The sequence below is a fragment of the Cyclopterus lumpus genome, chromosome 10, assembly GCF_009769545.1.
Source record: "Cyclopterus lumpus isolate fCycLum1 chromosome 10, fCycLum1.pri, whole genome shotgun sequence".
NCBI lineage: Eukaryota > Metazoa > Chordata > Actinopteri > Perciformes > Cyclopteridae > Cyclopterus > Cyclopterus lumpus.
Window position 1 is genome coordinate 5724062 of NC_046975.1, and position 20534 is coordinate 5744595.

Here is a 20534-nt window from a genome sequence, read left to right on the forward strand (position 1 = left end):
CAAATCGACACATATTTCCATGTTGGATAAAAGAGGATTTACACTCTGCTGAGCACGACCCCCCCTCCCTTTGGGAAAGGTGTAGTGAAGACTGGCAGGATTCTATCCAGTGTCAAAATCTCTCTGACGGGTTGTATCAAGGAAAAATAGTTTGGTATAAGAATTGCTGCTATAAGGTCATGTTTTTTTTGACAGCTCTCACTTTCTCTCCTTTCTCAGTCATATGCTATCATGTGGACTCTCTCTCTCTCTCTTTTTCTCTCTCTCTCTCTCTCTGTCTGTCTCTTTCTTTTGTCTTTCTTTCGTCTTTCTTTCTTTTCCCCTTTCTCTCCCCTTCTTTCTTTCTATCTCTCCTTCTTCCTCCCGTTCTGTCTTTCTCCGTCTGTCCCTCATCTCAACATTTGCGGGTGTACCCGCTTGGGCTTGTGTGAAGGGAAGTCATTTAGTACATTTTCTCTTTCATCAAGTCTTGCCGGGAGTTAGTTATTGCCATTTCAGGACCTCATCTTGTAAAAACAAAAAAGAAAAGAAAAGATGAAGCTGAATATGTATGTCACATGAGTGTGCACTAAAAGCTATGTGTATACATAAGTAATATCTAAAGACTTTTACTTGCATAATAGTAATGACTGCTTTTAAGAGAAAGTTGTTTTGCTCGTAGTGATGAACCCACACATAATTATCACCCAAGTCCCTCAACTCTATGAGCATTTGTATCCTCTTTTAGCTCCTTGTTTTGGTTTTAAACTCTCGTGTTCTGGTTCAAGGTTAGCGAGTAGCTGGTGAACATAGTCCACTATGTGTATGCATTTAGTCGCTGTTCAGATATTTTCCTCGAGAGATGTTGGAGACCAAACAACATGTAATCCAAATTACAACTCTTCCTACTGCCTCATCCGTCCATCCATTCCATAAACTTTTCAAAATGTTCAGGTTCATGAGGGGCTGGAGCCAATCCCATCATGCAATGGTGAAAAGGTATAGTAGTGAAGTCGCTAATGGGTCACTTCATGTGCCATCATCGTTTACTGTGCACATGGCTCAATAGCAACATTCTTATACAGCCTTCGGAGCAATACCTGAAAAATGAACGCACTGTGATTCGTAGATATCTGACGAAATCAAATCGTATGTAATCGACGTAATCGTTTATCACAAAGTAGCAGGGACCGCAACAAAGTCACACAAGGCTGATGGGAGGGGAGGTCGAAGAGTCAAACAAAAAGTCAACTTGTCACGGAACTTCCACTGTTTATTTTTGGCCAAAACTAACTACATCATTTTGTTGCATCAACCTGAGTTAGTATGTCACGATATCTTCCTAAACCTAACTAAGACACTTGACGTTGACACACTACGTATAGCAATATGCCAACATCACTACAGTGAGTATTAACAGGTACACTAGCACAACATGCAACCCACTACGGCAGCCATGCGATACATCCTATCTATGTTATGTGTGGAATGTCATCTAAATCAATCATTCCTTCCTGCAGGTGTATTGATGGCGTAAGCGGTCAGACAGCCGTCCGGTCATGGCACTGTGGTGCTGCGCCAAAGTCTCCTGCAGGTTGGCTGCAGCGTGGTTTCCCCTGCTCTTCTCATCCCTGATATGGCAAACGGTAAATCTGCACTGCAGAAGCTCCCGACGTCTTATAGAAAGAAGCCAGTCATCAGAAGAGTTAATGAGTTAATATAAGTTCATTTGTTTTACTGTCGGTGAAGACAATATGTATGTATATATATACTCTCTCTCTTTTATATTTTGTATCCCTAACCTTCTCCATTTGATTGCTGTCTGTCGTTAACCTTTCCTCCTCTCATCGCTCCGTAGATGTCCCCCGTACATGCCGTCCCACCCTGCCCCCGGAGCTGCAGCTGTCCGGGAGTTAAAGAGGTCCACTGTACGTTCAGACACCTCACAACCGTACCAAAAACCATCTCTAAAGATACAGAGAGGCTCAACCTCGGGTAAGACTTGTGCACACACACACACACACACACACACACACACACACACACACACACACAGAGCGTTGAGACATTATTGTGTCAATGGCAGCCCTAAGGGAAAGAAAGGACACTCTATAGGAAGTAGTGTGGAATGTGTAGTACTTAGAGGAGTGTTTGCTTTAACAAACACCGCCTCTAAGTACTCGCAAACCGAAATGCTGAGGCAAGTGTTTTTCTTTTGTCAAGGATGAGATCACTTTATTTTACGCTACAGAGAAGTTAGATCGTGGGATCATGAAACGTATCGCTGCTTGCCATCGTTTCTTATGCCAACCTTCCATAGGAAAAAGCCAGTTTTTACACCAGAGTGCAGTCACATCCCTTCACTTCCGCACACAGCCCATGGTGTATTTATTTTTGTCGACATCTGCTTAAAAACCCAAAAGATAAGGGCTTAGCACCAGCATGCCGTTCAGAGCTGACTCCAGCAGGGACAAATCTCCTAATAGCTTCCATGTGGACGGAGTGTTCGCTGCCCTCCATCTCAGTGGAGAAATGGCCCAGCGACTGTTATGTATGCAACAAATCCTTCATGTCTAATAATTGGCTCCCAAGCAATCCATATTTACATGGCAAACCACTTAGCAGGCAGGAGCCAGAGCCACACTGTTGTTCACGGGAGGCTCCTCATTTGCATGTGGGAGCTCTGTTGTGGGAACGGCTATCGCTGCATTTCATGTGCATTGTGTTTGTGCTTTAAGTAGCTCTCCAGCTCTGGATATAATGGTGGGATGAACCATGTAAGTAGGTAAAAGCTACAATGCGGTGCCAAGCTACAGTCCTCAGGAGGTAAACTGCCTCCATATGCGCTCCTGGGAACAGTGGAGCTATCAGTCAAATTCCAGATAATCTTGGTCTTGAACCAATACAGAAAGCATGTACAGTTAAATATAGCCAGCATTACACTGCTGGGACTTCAGTAGGAAGAGTTTGTTCATTAATATTAATATTAAATTACACCATCCCCTTGAGGACAAATTTAATAAAGTAATAGATTCCTACAGCAATAACGGATTCTTGCCTTTGTTTTATGGATCAGATCTAACCATTGTAAAGACATATTGCAAGGTGGAAACATCACAAAATACACATATGGTACAAATGAACAGACACACTGAATCTAATATATCATTGCACCACGTAACAATCAAAAAGTTATCTTAATTGAGGCTACATGATTTCCACATGGCAGCAACAAAAAGTGAGAGGCTGATGCCATGTCTCTGACTTCCTCTATTGACCAATCCTATCAATTACCTAACAGCAGCTGTCCAATCATATCTTTGGGGTGCTTTTCCAACTAACCTGTTTGGTTTGGTTAAAACCAACTCAGGTCCGTCCACCTGGTTAGTATGGTTAACGCGCTGACATATCCAGCCAACTAGCTTACTGTCTACAGTAGTGACCTAACACAGTTACTTCTATAGCCAAGGAGACACTGTGTGAGAGCTAGTCATGGATGCTACTATATTAAAGTGTTAGCAGCTCAGTTTTGTTCTTTATTACATTTGGAGAAGTTTACAGTCCAGCAAGCACAGCCAAGCTTATTACGCAAGATAGCATTGCATCAAACACATTTGGACGTAATTCTAAAAGTCTGTTCTTATGTAACATTAAAGTGCAGTATACTATTTTATAATACAAACAAGAACGCATAAATATAACCCCGTCTTGATTATCCAAATATCTACGCTTAGCAACCAAACTGTTATATTAGACTGGAATACAAAACTGAACTTAGCTTGTTCTTGGTTGGTTAGTATAAGGAAAAATTAAAAAATTAAAAATTTCTTCTGAAGATGCAGAATGTTTTTGTATGTAGTAATGCATATTTGATACAAATAATTCTTCTTTTTTCACCTATCAACTAGAAATATTAAAAAGTCAGTCAATAGTAGTGTTTAGAACAACTTATGGAGCTAACATTAGCTTGTTTAGCAAGCTAGCTGCATGATTTGTATCGGTCAATTGAAAAACTGAACACACTGCTTTTGAGTTTACCATTTATGCTGCTAGTAGATTGTTTGATGTTGCTCATTTGCATACTCTATCCTGATGTTTGTTCTTTTTGTGGGGTAGAAGGCAATGTCTGTTGTAATAGGAATGAAAGGAATTTCTCAAGAACACTTCGGCAGAGCAGACATTTGGAGGAAGACCAAACCTTTAGGGAGTTAGCAGGATCGGACTTTCTAAACACTAGACCACCCTGCAAACTAGGGACTGCAGACCAGAGGGATTTAGTTCCTAATGCAAAACTGTTGGTATATGTTCACACAAGGCATGTTTGCAGTGTTTTTATTTACACTTCAGCCCTGGTTTTCTTCAGTCTGGAGCAATGCCCTTTGTATTCAAAAGGAAATTGCTCAAATAATGCATACATCCTCTTTTCAAGAATCTTCTGTGTTTAGTGAGTGGTGTGGAGGATGGTATGGACCACCTAAGCACCTGGCAAAGTGACAATGGGGTTTTAGATTCAGCTCATTCTCATAAGTACTCTGTTTTGGTGTAGTAATTATGTATTATTGGAAACAGCACATACAAGTCTGCCATTTTTTATGTTAAATTACATTTAACTTCCTTCAGGGATCGCAATAGGAGCGCATCTTTGGTTGCAAGGTCTATTTCACTGAGAATTATGACCTGCTGAAAGTTGCAATTTACATACAAAAGTGCAACAACAAAAAAACTGGATGAGAGAACGACATAGTGAAGGTAGAGTTGAACAATTAGAGCATCAAAATGCTCCAAACTGAGTGGCATGCTGTCTGGCCGTAAAAAGGTAGGAAGGTGAAAACTATAAAACTACATCTGACACTTTTTGTGAGTACAATCATGTGCACCACCATGAATGCTGAGAGATGTGAGCCATTACCCCATTTGTACAATTAATCACGTACAGACTGCAAAGATGTGCAAAAGACAATTGTTGCTGAAAACCCCTAAAAGACTGCAAGTAAAATACAATGTGACCATATGATTTCTGCGATGTAAAAAACACGGACGGAATTGTGCAAGTTGATGTACTATCAACTTGAAATATACTATGGAGCTATGTTTTGTTTTCATTCACAGCCATACACAGCTGTGTTGGTGTTTAATTTTCTTATAAGCTGTTAAGCACACTTGTATACTTAAATAAAGCAACACTTTTCGTTACGGTATAAGTGCCAAACACTTACAGTGCCAGGGTTTGTTAAGTTCAGTTCCCTACACTAAAAATATGTGTATCGTGGAAAGACACTTTGGATGAAAGTGACCACAAGATGATATATTGTATGCTGGCTGTTTTATTGATGGCAGTGACAAATCGCAGAAAGCCCCACATGTGTTCAATTGGGTAGGGGTAACCGCAAAGAGGGAATGCCAAGAGACAACCTTCTCTGTTGGGTTCCTTTATTGATTAATGGCTTCTACTGTTCTGTACTGCACTTGGAAATCAGTTTGACTCTTTGTCAGATGTACTGTGAGAAAGGCTTTGTATTTTGACTGCTGATATAATTATATACCGGGGCCCCACAAAGACCCCTGGGGCAAAACTAATAAATATACTGAACTTTTAAACGTATGCTGGGCCCATGTCTACTGTGCATCACGGTGTTGTAGTCCAGACTACTTAAATTGAGACAAAACCAGAGCTTTGAGGGGATGAGACAAAGTCAAGACCAAGACCAGAGTTAATAAAAGCTGAGACAAAGTCAAGACTATGACCAGAGTGTATCGTGAGCAAGACGCATCAGTGGCATCGGTGCTTGCTCTGACAAATGATGAAATATCTGTGGTTCAAAGGTTGTATGAGGTGTCTCTGTGATCCCTCTTTCCATCCATTCTTTATAGCTAACTTTCCCTTGTTTGTTTGAAAGGTCACATTGCCCAGACACACATGCAAGCACCGATTGTTAACCAATATTAGTTTCCTATCCCTCTGACTCCCCTCATGACCCACGGTTACTCTTTCTTCCCAGTAACTGGTCCTGTTTCTTTTCTCCCTCTAACAGTTATAACAGCCTGACAGAGGTGGCGGGGTCAGAATTCAGGTCACTTCGGCAACTGGAAATGCTGATGTTGCATGGCAACGACATTAGCACAGTCCACCCTGGGGCGTTTTACAGCCTGAGATCACTACAGGTAGAGTTTGTGTATGTGTGTGTGTGTCTGCCTTGGTATTTCAACAACAATAACAATACCTAACTTCTCTGAATTCATCAACCCAAATGGACCAGGGGGAAAGAGAACCTGCATGTATGACATATATTGAACTTAATTCTTAATCAATGGCTCATCATTAAGACTTAAGACCCCTAACCCATTGGATTTAGTTCTGCATGAGCCTGTAGTTTCCCCTGCATTCCGTTCCAGTCCAATGATCCAATAGATCTGTGGTGAAGGTGATTTATTGCTGCTGTGGTGTCTTTGATATGTGTTAAACCCTCTTGCGTGTTTGCATCTGTTACCTTCTCCATATCTGTAGCAAAATATGTAAAAGTAATGAACCACGTTGGGGCTGGCCAACTCTCCAATGTATGTACAAACAGAGGAAGATAAAATGTTCCCCTTTTAAGACGATAATTTGTTAATAATTTGATTGCTTGACTAAAATTCAGTCGTGTTTGGTCCAGATGGCTCCAATCAGAACCTATTTAAGAACTAATTGTAAACAGGCAAAGGATACACGAGAATTGGATATGAAGCAGACACAATTTGGGTTACAAATGTCTTCAAAAAGATGGAATAATAACTGAAGAAAAATAAAGGATAGTGTGTAGACTGATAACGTTTCTAAATTAAAATGTCCCCCAATGTACCTTTAAAAAAAAAAAAAGGAATCACCCTTTTTCAGTAACACAATATTAAACTGAAGCAAGACTGAATCAATTCAACAGAGTTGTTCATGCAGCCAAACCCACTGAGAAAGTGTCGCCTTCTCTGCAGCTCTGCCATGTATAAGCTACTTTTAGCTCGATGTTTCCTTGGGCAGCCATTTCCAACCAAACTAGCTGAGACAAGCCGGGTGTACACTAGCTGTCAAGCGTGAATAAGACACAAAATAAGCAAGAAGCTGAATACATTTTAGACTTAGACCATCTATCAAGCTAAATATGACAACATTTCTTTTGTAGGGCGTTGGTGGAATTAGCTAGTAGGCTGCTGAATATGCATTTATTTAGTCAGATCACTTCTGTCCTATCTCCAATTACCAAACCCCTAGCCAGCTAAATGCTTAATATAGTTTTAATGTTCAATAAATGTCAGTATAACACTAACTCTTTTTTCACCAGATCTTGAAGTTGAGTTACAACAAGCTAAAATCAGTGAACCCGGGTCTGTTCGAGGGCCTTGCTGGTTTGATCCGTCTTCATCTGGACCACAACCTCATTGACTTTATAGAGCCGTACTCCTTCTCCGGCCTGAGCTCCCTAAAACTTCTGCAGCTGGAGGGGAACCTTCTCAAAGAGATCCACCCTCATACCTTCATAACGGTGTCGCTACTAGGAAGCTTTTGGACCTCTGGACTCAAGTAAGAAACAAAAAAGGCGTTAGATATTTCTCTTCATTTTGGAAAGTTTAACTACTTTTGGAATATCTACTTCTATTTGTTTAATGATAGGTAAATTAAATTAATGGAGTTGCCATACCTGCACCTGATACCTTATGAATACCAGAGTAATATGTGTTTCGCTTCCTTATGCACATTGCATGCAAGAATAAGCATCATCAGTAGGTGAAGAAAATGATATGTTGTTTCAGACACTTACACCTGTCGGACAACCTGTTGGAGCAGCTTCCTCCCGCAGCGCTGAAGACAGCTCCCCGGCTTGAGATCCTCTCTCTATACGGTAATCCCTGGACCTGTGACTGTCAGCTCCACTGGTTGATAGAATGGAGCGCCACACATGAAGGTAAGGACGCATGAAGGAATACTCACATTTTGTTTTCTCACATTAGAAAACTACTCCTTAATTCTCCACTTATGTAGTGCCAAAAAGTTTACTCTTAAAGCTGCTTTGCTCGATTATAAGGAGATCCAGCAGAAAACTCAACTTCCACATGTTATGACTGTATCAAGTTATTTGGACTTATTTGTGCCCACCATACTTTATATTATATTTTTTTTCAGCTCAGCTCCACCAACTCCTGTGAAAAATATGTGAGCTTGTTAGCAAACAGTTATTTATTTACACATCCAGCAGTTAGGGAGCAACATGAGTCGTGCTTCTGACTACATGGCAGATACGTGAGTCTAATATTCACTCTCTTTTATTCTGTTTTTGGTGTCCACCAAGTCCAGAGGGAAATGACTGGCTTTTTAGCTCCTAAACACTCCACTATGTTCACCAGCCAATCACAGAGACGTGTCTGTCTGCTGTTTGGTGCTGAGCAGGGAATGTATGATGTGATTTTAGAGCTTTCTCACTACAAACAGCTGCCTGCAGCAGCTCAAAACAACTTTTTTAGAGAGGCGTGAGTGAACCAAAACAGTTATGAGCCGTACAGCCATCAAGCTTGGTACAACCGACGGGGAGCTGCTGATTCTGGGGATCATTCTCTGTATGTTCATCACTACTAGCAACCCCTTTCACACTGTTGCATTGTTTTCTCATGGCATTTGATGAGAAGACAGATTATAGTCACTTTAAGAAACAATTTCTGTCACAATAGAAATGGGGATGGAGATCAAGACTCTGAGTAACTGGACTGATTGGCTCCTATCAAAGCGAAAAACGCCATATCAAACAATATTAACCTGTAAATGAACACAAATCTCAATTAAAACGTTCAACTTAATTAACTATATTAACAACAAATGCACACCAAGAATAATGTCTCCGGACTTCATACAGATGTTTTTAACCAGAAGCAGAGCATAGTGCTGTCAAATAACTTTGCATGGTTGTCCTCATAACTCTGACATATGTAGGACACAGTTTTCTTCATCTGTCTTTCTCATTAAATATTTTTCATGGCGCATTTGCTTTGTCTCATTTGCCGCCGCTTTGTTACATTTTTGTGAATATCCTTTAACCAGTCCCACATGCTAGCTATTTGTATTAACAGAAGAGCTGATAATATGTCATTATTTTTATGGCGTGCTTCATCTGAAAATAGGGTTGTGTGACTGACAGAACTTTATTTTTGGATGCAGTAACCTTCACTGAACTCAAACTCATGAAGGGATCCAATTGTATCTGCATTATTCCAAACCTTTATAATGCCAGATTCAAGTTTTATTTTTCAGACTTTTCCCCTCTTTTCTTATCTTCCCTCTTAACAATTCCTTATGTTTTCCCTCTTTACCTTAAGATAAGATAAGATAATCCTTTATTAGTCCCGCAGTGGGGACATTTACAGGATTACAGCAGCAAAGGGGTAAACTGCACACCTTGCCCCTTCTCTCTCAACTTTTTCCTTCCTTTGCCGTTCTCTTCCAATTCCTCAGATTGTTTCCATGTGCCTTATGTTCCTGCCTTTTTTATCCCCCCCCCCCCCCCCCCCCCACACATTTCTACCAGGCGTTATAAAATGCAAGAAGGAACGTGGCTCCAGTGAAACTTGCCCCCAGTGCTCCTCTCCTCAAACCCTGAATGAGACCATTTTACTCGAACTGACTCCAGCCAAACTTACCTGTGAGCGGCCAGCTCTTCGCTCGGCCCTCAAACAGTGGGACAATCCTGTGTGGGCTGAGTCTGAATCAGAGCCTGACCTTCCGTACACCCGTGACTTTGAGAAGCCTTTAGGCCATCTGACCGTTGTTCTCTCTGACAGCCATGGAAACAGTGCTCATGTTGCATGTGATGTGCGACACCCTGGAGACAGTTCACCAATGACTTGGATAGTAAATTCACATTCACCTGGGGAGTTGTCCCTCAATGTATCACTAGGGACTGTCCTCGAGTGTGAAATTGATCGGGAGACGTTGCAAAAGCTATGGCAATTGGTCGCATATTACTATGAAAGCCCTGCTATCTTGGAGAGGGGTGAGCTGAAGGGAAATGCAAGCGGAGTAACCTATCAATATGTCCAAGCCGTAAATGAAAATTCCCCATATTTCACTGAATTAAAAGGGCACTTAGTAGCAGAACCCTCATGGCTGCTTCAACCAAGAGTCACTTTGAGGCTCAACAGACAGCAGACAACAACCAAGAAACTGGTGATGGATTTCACCACTGTAATTACCAAGCACATCAACAGCCATGGAGGATCAGACGATGACAATGACCTCGCCATGTCCTGGGCTCTGATTCGCAGAGGGACAACAGGACGGGTTCAGTCTGCTCTCGAAGGCTCAAAGGTTAATTTGGATTGCAGTGTTGTCACTTCGGAGCCAGACGTGAAAGTGGAGTGGATGCTTCCAGATTTGTCCATTGTGGAAGAGGCAACTGATAAAATTGAAATTTCTGAAAGAGGAGAACTTGTGATTTTAAATGCCACATTGTCAGACTCAGGCCTTTACCATTGTATGGTCAGGACCATAGCCGGTGTGGACTTGATAGCTCTGAGGCTCACCATCAAAGAACTCTCACTCAGCCCAACTGCTTTCAACGGTCAGAAAATTGTAGTTGAAAAGGGACACTCTTTTTTTCTCCCGTGTGAGGTTACCTCAGTCCAGCCCAGTCAAACTATGTGGTACCTGCCCAAAAACCAAATTCTTCTTCCAACGCAACAGACAAGACGGGCAGAAGTCATGGAAAATGGGACTTTGGTGGTAAGGAGATCGACACAGGAAGATGCAGGGGAATACACCTGCCTGGCCTCAAATCTGTATGGAGTTGATATGTTATCACACCTGGTGGAAGTTACAGGAGGAGAAAAGGCCTCTCGTGGATCCAAAATACAGACTGTGAAAGAGCAGCAGATTTTGCCAGTTGCCGTTGAGGAAGGAGAGGGTTCAGGGGGGGATTACCAGGAAATTATACAACCTTTTGCTACACTGTTCCCTAAGAAGGTAGGAACTCAACAAAGGAATCATAATGGGTTTTCAAAGAGGATAAGAATTAAAGACTCAAAGAGAAAACCCAATAAATCTGTGAAAGAATTAGATCCGAATCGTTGGGCAGAGATATTGGCGAAAGCTAATGCTAAACCAAATGTTGATCTGCCCACAGAGCAGTCACTTCCAGAGCCCAGTACTGTAACTATCCAAACAAGTACGTCCAGACCCACTACGACAACTGCTACAAGAATATTTACTAATGTTTATAACTTACCTCCTATTACTACCCCTCCTGATATGAGGATAGCGCCAACTCATTTCCCCATTTACACAAAAGCTAATACTAAAGCCTATTCTACAGAGAAGAAAGGGGATGACTCCGAGACATCGGAAAGTCAGCCAAAGGTTTTACAACTTCCACATCCCAGAAGTACAGAACCAACCCCACACCGTGTTGACGGGATGGCAGAAAAAGCAGAAGCTGTCACAGACCCTCCTGCTGTTGGAACTACTCAGTCAGAAAGTATGCACCCTGGAGAGGGTAGAAGGAACAACATCCTCGTTCCTGGTCATACGAACAGGAGAAGGCCTCCTTATAGGCGTAGAAAACCCACAATGAGAAGAGTCCGTCCGCACGGACACCCCATCTACCATTCATCAAACACACAACAAACAACAGTTGTTCAAACAACCATCCCACCAACAACACCAACAACTACTACTACGACTACTACAACTACTACTACGACAACAACACCTGTTCCAACCACAGTGGAAAACCATGACATCTTATCTGCTGAATATCAGACAGGGGAAGATAAAGGTGAATACTATGAAGAATATGATGACAAGGATAGTGGTAGTTTTGATGCCAAGGAAGATTTAAACAGTGAAACGCTTCATGCCACTCATGATCTTGACAGTCGGCGTACCATATTACCAGCTCGAGAAAAAGATGTTGGTATTTCACCACCTAATCCAACGACTATTGTCACTTTAAAGCTTGATGGTACTCCTCATCAAACTGAAAGGCCTGTTGAAGAGAAGGAGATAGACACTGTAAAGACACTAAAAGAAACTGAGAGACAGAGGGTGGAGATTAGAACGCAAACTGAAGAAAAAGAGAGAGACAATGAAGATTTGGTAAGAGAGAGTCAAAAAGAGGCAATAAGAGCAAGGGAAAGGGAAGAAACACACACAATAGACACAGAAGGCAGTGAGAAAGACGCAGAAAAATATGAAACGGATTGGGTTACACAGAGCTACAATACACTGGTTAACATCCGGTTAACCACACAAAATAGACCAAGACTTAACACTCAACCCTCACCGGTACAAAATACACCAACCCAAGCAAGAACTTCATCTACCTCACATTCAACAAGAGGCAGAGAAAAGGAACACACACAGAATGGGGATGAAGACGTAAACAGGCCAAAGGTGAAGCCTGAAATCCACAGTTTCCCAGTAATGGAGCCAGTTCACCCTTGGCTCCATCAGATGAAACAGGGAGTTGGGCAAACCACTGCTTCCAGGACAACACACACAAACCAAGACAGAAATACAGCATGGCAAGGCAAAGTAAATCCGGGCAGGCATTCCCAGCCTCCCAGAGTTCCCCCGACCTCCCGCTGGTCTTCACACCATCGCTACCATCCACTCTACCCTTCCTGGCCTGGTCAAGGGTCCTTTCCTCATCATCCAAGGCAAGGTAAATATAGTTGTGTTGCAATGGTTTCTTTCAAGGTGATGACCAAATGTAATTGAGTGTAGGAGGTAGTGGATAAAGACCAAATTAAGATAGCAAATATACTATAAAAAGGCAATATTATATTGGCTTGGTATTAGGATGAGTCACTCTAGTCCTGGTACTGTATATATTTGATAATATTTTTGTTCTTTAGGTCCTGGGTCCCACCCTGTGCCCACACACCAACCCTGGGCTCTCCCCCACCCCTGGGTTCAAAGCCCGGTTATCACCAACCGACCAGAGATCATCGCAGAAGCAGTGAAGCCCACACCTACATTCTCTGGAGCAACAGGAAATTCCAGAGATACACTCTCTAATCCCCATCTTGCACATCATCATCACCAACATCAAAACCACCATGTGGATGGCAGGACCCAAACCAGAGACCAAATGTTTCTATCAAGGTTGAGGAACAGATACAGACAGGTATGTATTTTAAGCAATAAGGTACTTGAGGCAGTACTGTATCGTCAATAATGTATTGAACAGGACATTATTGACGATACAGTACTGCCTCGAGGACCTTATTGCTTTTATAATACGGTTGCCTGCAACATTATCAATAGTAAGTTAATAGTAAGCTGCCTTTCAACACAAAATAGTTGTAGCCACCAAACGTTGTGTATCGCATTTCAGTAGCCGAGAGAAAATAGTCCCCGTGTGTGGGGCTGTTGCTATGCAACAGACAAACAGCATTGGGAACATCACGTTTGTTAGCCTAGCTAGATCTCGCACCATCTCATTCATTCACATTGCTCATTTTATAAAAGTTTCCATTACAATAACAAAGATGACAATGGGACACTTGCAATACAATAATATTTAATCTAAACATTAACGTTTGTTCATGTTGATTTGGATATCTCCATTACTTGTGCATCCGTGGAAAACGTTTCTCATGTCCCCTTCGTCTCTGATGATAGCGCTTCCCACCACTTTTGCTCTCTTAGCTAGTGGCTCGGTGTAGAAGTGCCTTCTCCAGAAGGATATTACTCCAACGTTGTCTTTCATTGAGATTTGTGCCCAGTAGCTTTGAAGGGAGCTTTTTTTCGTTGTGCAACATTTCACAGGTCTTAATTTCTTTCTTATCTATGGTAGCATGACGTCCACCTGAAGTTCCTCTTCATCAAAAGTCATTCCCCCCAAAATATCAAAGTTCACACGAAACATGTTTGGTAACTGTCAAGCTTGAAATGACTAACTAACGGTCGCGCAAAATCTACCTGTTATTTTGAGTGTGCACTGATATGGAACGCTCAGATAAATGTAAACAGGTATACAGGACATTATGGCACAATAAAGTACACCCCGTGACTCACTCTCAACCAATCAGAATGCTTGATTTCATCTACCTGTATTATAAGGGGTGGTTTTGTGTGTGCGCAGCATGCGGCCAATCATATTGTGCATCAAAAAGGGCTCTAAAAACAAAAAGTAAGTGAGCAACATTTAGTTCTGTTAAAAACACACCTTTGGCCTACCCTTGTAGCATCGGCCAGTTCACAGTTCACATTTACTGTGATTTGCAGGATGTTTTCAACCTGTTTTCACTGCTTAGTTTGACATCTTGGATATGCCCTTAAAACGAATTGTAGCGACTTCTGCCTGAAGTTATTTATTTTCCAAAATAAATTACTATTTATGCAGGGAGGGCAGTTAGTTACAGTGTGGGCTCCATGGTAGCTCTGTCAGTTTGACGGAGCGGCAGCAGAGGCCTTAACAAAAGTTTAATTGCTAATGATGGAGATGATGATGAACCAGCTCTCAGAGATGGGATTTCATTTCAGGTAAATGGGTTAGTACTATAATAATTGATCATTTTTATTTTTCCAGACGCAGCTCGAACGCATCGCTCAGTTAGGGAGGATGGTGACACCTAAACCTCACATTAGCTACCACAATCCATCCCCCATCACACCTGAACCCAACCCTTCATCTTTACATAGACCGTACACCCCTAAACCACCAGCACCCACTGCTTCTTACATTTACAAGCTGCAACCTCTGAACCCTGCTAAACCTTCAACAGCATCATTCTCTAGTTTTCACACCACCCCTGGTGTACCGTATGGAGGTCGGTGGCCTGTTGGAGGTAAGTGCCCTTTTTGGCAATGTAATTGTAATAAGAAATAAGCACTATATTTTAATCGGGGATAATTATATTATTTTTGGTCTTCAATGTGTCTTTATAGCAGGTGGTGGGCTGAAGCCCCGTATTACCACGCTGAACACAGCTAGTGTGTCAGTACTGGCGGAGAGTGATGTGTTCCTACTCTGCAAAGCTACAGGGAATCCTGAACCCAATATTGCATGGACCAAAGTCTCCACAGGTAAGGGAGAGAGAGGTAAAAAAATTAAATAAGCTTCTAGCTTGTTCTTCTTACTGGGCCCGGGTCACATCTGCCTGCTGCTGTGTCTATTTAGATACTATCACTGGGGAATGCCAGAGACAGACATTTTCAAACATGGCATACTCAGTTTTGAATATTTTTTTTTTCTTCACAATTGCTTCTTTATCCTTTCTGCCCCCCTCTCAGGTGCCACCATCCCAGCCAACACCAAGCATGGTCCCCGTTTTGAAGTCTTTAAAAATGGTACTTTTGTCATTAAAAACATCCAGCTCCAAGATAGAGGCCAGTACCTCTGCACAGCCCAGAACAGCTTTGGATCAGACCGCATGGTCATCACCTTAGCTGTCCAGACTGAGGCACCAAAAATCCAGGCACCCAAGTCCACAGAGATAGCAGTCTACTTTGGGAAAAGTGTGACTCTTGACTGCCTCGCTTCGGGTAAACCCCCTGCCCAAATTTCCTGGATTCTTCCGGACAGGACGTTTGTGCGTGAAGTCGGGGCTGTCCATACTCCCCTTTCTCCGATGTCTCTGCTTCAAAATGGAACCCTGCAAATTCACTCTCTCAATTTCTCCACCAAAGGGGACTATAAATGTATCGCAAGCAACGCAGCAGGTGCTGATACAATCACATATCATCTCCATGTGGCCGCTCTGCCTCCAAGCATCAGTGAAGGAGCAATGGATACTGTGATCATTCAACCAGGTATAGTACAGAACTTTGACATCCCTAAACTTCCAATGACAGAAAGTTTGGTAAACAAAGACAATACATGTTCATCATCTAAACTAATAAAATCATGTTTAAATCAGGCAGGAGTGTGTATGTTCACTGCTCTGTGAAGGGCGAACCGGTGCCTGCACTGAAATGGACGCTCCCAGGAGGCGACCATGTAAAACCATCACAGTTTCTTGGACGCGGGCTGTTTGTCTTCCCCAATGGGACGCTGTATGTGAAGAATGTTTTACCAGCTGATGCTGGGAGGTGAGATGTGCATTCAGTTTAGTCTATTTATGATTCAGTCTTTCTTGTCAAATGTCTGGTCAAATGTTTGGTTGAATATGTGCACTTACTGTTTCATAATATGTTGTTCCTGGCTTTAGTTGACCTACCTGGCTAAATCGGAATGTGTTCTTAATCACCTAATCTAGTCAAATAATCCCCTCAATGTAGGTCTAATTTCCATCTGAAGCTTTATGGGCTAGGCTTAGTCCAATGCTTAGATTTTTGACCAAATGGCATTCCCATCAGGCTCACAGAACTGCATACTTGTAATTTGGACCTACCAAGTGTACAATTTTAACTTCTGACTTTGAATGGCATGCAGTAATATCTAAGGACAGTCAAGGTTTTGTTTACTACATTTAAAGTCAGAAGTTGTGTACCTTCATGCAAAACAGTATTCCTGTCCCAAGCAATGCAAATCTATAATTCAACTCAAAGTTATCAGGACATTTCCAATATTCTTCTTGGACTGTTGATCTGAGCTCACCAGGCTGCTGTCAATCCTCCCACAGGTATGAGTGTTTGGCCACTAACGCTGTAGGCATGGCCAAAAGAACTGTCCAGCTGGAGGTGAGGACAAATTCCCCCTCCTTCTCCCGCCAGCCTCCTCCTCCTCTTCCCATCCCTCCAACCCAACGCCATGGTGTGCCGTCCCGGCGACACTCTGTCTCAGCTATGTACGGATCTGCTGTGTTTCTCCACTGTCCAGAGTCTACTCCATCCACAAGAGGGACCATCTGGCAGCTACCCTCCAAGACCATCATGGAACATCGATACAGGTTACTACTTAATTTATAAATCATCACAATACTAATCATATTATAAAATACATAAATATATGTTGGTTTCCATTCTACTTCACTGACTGCATTAATTTAACCCCTTCTGCCTGCAGTCCGGAGAGACCAATTAAAGTTTTCCTAAATGGGACTCTGAGGATACTTCAGCTAACAGAGCTGGATGGGGGACATTATCTGTGTGTCTTTCAGCGGCCCAATGGGGAAGACATGGAACTCTTCCAGGTACAAACAGGACAGACTTCAGCCAGGTTCATTTTGCTGCAAACCTTTTTTCATTAAGAATCCCTTCCTTGTTGATGAGTGTCAAAGTCAAACTAAAGATGTCTATGGTCAAGAATCAAAGATGTGGTTTGCCCTTAATTAATTTGTATGTATATGTGCTGGCAAAAGCTGTAGCAGCGGGTCATTCAATGATCAATACTGTCTCAGCATTTTCCATGCTTTCACTGATGTATTTGCTCATATTTATTCATGTGTTCACTTCATCAGGTGGAGGTGTTAATGACCCCTCCAAGAATTGAACATGTGAGAACTGCACAGACCAGGGTCACCTTTGGAGAACATATTCAGGTATTTTTTTGAGCTAGGTCAAGCTTTATTTAAAGTAGGAAAGGAAAAAAAATCAAATAAACCTTACAATCTTTCAGCAAAAGTAAAATGAATTGCTGAACTGTAATAATGTAATAAGCACCCCTAACCAATAATATCTTTATTTAGAAATGAACCTAGAATAATCCTTACAATTCAATTGCAAATTCTCACATTCATTTTCCTTTGTTTATTTTTTAAGGTGGACTGTGTTGCAACAGGTCTCCCTGATCCAGAAGTTACTTGGAGTCTCCCAGATGGAACTTTAATCAACAATGCCCTTCAATCAGATGACAGCGGCCTTCGCAACCGCCGCTATGTTATTTTTGGCAATGGGACTTTACTTCTCCAGCAAATGGGCAAAAGAGACGAGGGTGACTACACTTGTTTTGCCAAGAATAAACTTGGCAAGGATGAAAGAAAAGTAAGCGTCAAAGTGGGACCGAACGCTCCGAAAATTACATTGAAATCCCAATCACTGGTTACAGTAAAGTTAGGAGAATCAGCTAAGTTGAGTTGTCACGCAACAGGTCAACCGACACCAAAAATCATGTGGATCTCACCCAGAAATTATGTGATATCTTTGTCTTCAGACAAATTTCAGGTCATGGACGATGGGATGTTACTGGTGAAAAAAGTCATACTGGCCGACGAAGGGAAATATGCATGTGTGGCAAGGAATTCTGCTGGTGATGATGTCAAAAACATTAAACTTGAAGCTGAACTCCAAGAACCCTTTATTAATGGTATGAAAGGGAGGAGCACCACAAAGGTCTTGGCTGTTTCTTACCAAACAGCGCTTCTGGATTGCAGAGTGGAAGGGAAACCCGAACCAAGAGTCTGGTGGGTTACTCCTTATGGGCATTCCCTCCCAACACCCTACCTTGGCGGTCGCTTCCAAGTCCACCGGAACGGGAGCTTGGAGCTGAGAGGGGTGAGGAAAACAGATGAAGGGGGCTACATGTGTCTGGCCAAAAACAATCTGGGTGAAGCATCACTTGTGGTTGAATTAGACGTGGCATCAATTGCCGAGAAACCCATTTTTGCTGTTCCCAATATTGAAATCTTACCAATAAAGCAAGACGGTGGAGAATTGATTCTGGAATGCCCCGCTCGTGGCAAGCCGAACCCAGAGTTTGCATGGGTTCTACCCAACGGAACAATGTTAAAGCCTGGTGTTAGACTCCAACGCTTCACACATCATTTGGCTAAAGGAACTCTACACATCTCTCATCCGGTTGCAAGTGATAAGGGAGTGTATCGTTGCCTCGCAAAAAATGTGGCAGGACAAGCAGAGAAACGCTATGCGCTGGAGTCAGGCAGAAAGCCAGTGATTAGAGGATCTACAGGTATGTTTTTTCATCTCAAATTAATAAAACAGAAGTCTCCTTAGTTTGAAGTGGAAAGATTGGTAAACTTGTTTTGTTTATCGACTCTGTTTGGTTTCCTCTGACACAGAAAAGCATTCGAATGAACCAAAAAGCATCACCAAAACTCATTTGACAGCCTTTAAACAGTTGAGATACAATTTTTGTTCCCGCAATTACATGTTAGCTTCATTTCTCAGCAAAAAGGTCCTAAAGAAGATCTATTTTCCCAGATTCCAAACCAACTGCATCCAAATTATTTCTTGGTGTGGTGGTTTATGTCCGCATGCAAGGAGGATTTCTGTGTTCAGATATTTCCAAACAAAGTGTACCAAGGGGGAAACCAAACCAGATTAAATTCAACCAGACTAAATAACGCAGGTTTGAAAACACCTGATCAATCCATCAATGGTAAATCTGGCCATATTTCTCACTTGTAATTTTTGTTGTATCAATAATTTTTGCAGGAGATTTGCTTACTATTCTAATTTTACTTTTCCAGGTGGTATGAGGATCACTTACGGCCTTAATCTCAATTTGCCCTGCACTGTGGACGGCTGGCCGCAGGCATCAATCACATGGACCCTACCTAATGGTCTTGTTTTGGACAAACCTCAAACTATTGGCCGGGTATTTTTTTTTGCCAATGGGACCCTCCAACTCAGGCAGGTGGCCACCTTCGACAAAGGAACATACATCTGTAAAGCCTCCAACTCTTTCGGCTCGTCAACACTGTCCTACCCGGTTGCAGTCCTGGTTTTCCCTCCACGTATCACCAATACGCTGACCTCCATTACAAGGGTCAACCGGGGTTCACCAGTGAAGTTAAATTGTGTGGCGACTGGTATTCCCAAGCCGGATATTTCGTGGACGTTGCCTGGACGCACAACGCTGGTTCCACATAACCGGTTCACAGTGCAGGGAGGGATTCACATGACAGAAGAGGGCAGTCTGGTCATACAGAATCTAATGCTCATGAACTCTGGCATATACAAATGCAACGCCAAAAACGCACTTGGCACAGACTTTAAATCTACTTACCTACAAGTGGTCTGAGTGACAGTTACACTTATTGTGTTGGTAAAATCATACAGCAGAATTAAGACTGGATGAGGATTTTTTCCCGTCAGGATTTGAATATATTCTGCATATTAAAGATACTCCGGAGAGAGACTTAAACATCCTGACTGGCAGCTTGGCTTGAGACACCTTGCAAAGCAGTTTCCGCAGAACATTGATGTTTCAAATAACGCTCACCTTTGGTGATTCTTAACTGCATTTTTGTTTTTTGTTTCATGGTGCAAATGTTGCAGAATTCTTTATAATTCTCCATTTCATACATACAAAAAGCTGTATTAACTCACTGCTCAAAGCTTTGCCTTCTGGCCTTGCCCTGTAGACCCCTTTCACATTCCCCATTCAATATTATAATTTCTGAAATGTTAACTCACAGTACAATTTTACTATGACAATGCTTGTTCTGCCACGAAACAACTTAAGACTCCTCTGTCTTGGGATTGATATATCTAAATATAATGTGTAGCCCTTATAGGATTATTACTGCCAATGTGCTGGTAGACTTTAAATAAAGAGTTTTCAGCTGTACATGGTGAATATTAGATTGTTTACATCACATAATAGAAAAACAACCTTACAATTTATCCACAAGCATTGGTGAGTAGTGGAGTGTCATACTTCTTGAACATGGGTAAATAATCAACTATTCTA

At 42.1% G+C, this 20534-nt stretch overlaps 1 protein-coding gene across 1 annotated transcript; it reads left to right on the forward strand.

The window, feature by feature from the left end:
- The first annotated feature begins 1538 nt into the window (after window positions 1-1538).
- si:ch211-159i8.4 (matrix-remodeling-associated protein 5) lies at window positions 1539-19862 on the forward strand. Its single transcript, XM_034543840.1, has 16 exons — window positions 1539-1625; window positions 1838-1974; window positions 6012-6141; window positions 7293-7531; window positions 7762-7913; window positions 9525-12656; window positions 12850-13121; window positions 14529-14808; window positions 14888-15025; window positions 15233-15751; window positions 15859-16030; window positions 16564-16830; window positions 16947-17073; window positions 17341-17421; window positions 17642-18788; window positions 19309-19862. Exons 1-16 carry the CDS (start codon window positions 1539-1541, stop codon window positions 19860-19862), a joined length of 7434 nt encoding a protein of 2477 aa, XP_034399731.1.
- Window positions 19863-20534: the final 672 nt, after the last annotated feature.

Bases quoted from the DNA above. Each gene is read 5' to 3' on its own strand.
- si:ch211-159i8.4 (XM_034543840.1), top strand. From the start codon at position 1,539: ATGGCACTGTGGTGCTGCGCCAAAGTCTCCTGCAGGTTGGCTGCAGCG. The intron at 17,422-17,641 runs GTATTTTTTTGA...TTATTTTTTAAG, and splicing joins CCTTTGGAGAACATATTCAG to GTGGACTGTGTTGCAACAGG. The intron at 18,789-19,308 runs GTATGTTTTTTC...TTACTTTTCCAG, and splicing joins AGTGATTAGAGGATCTACAG to GTGGTATGAGGATCACTTAC.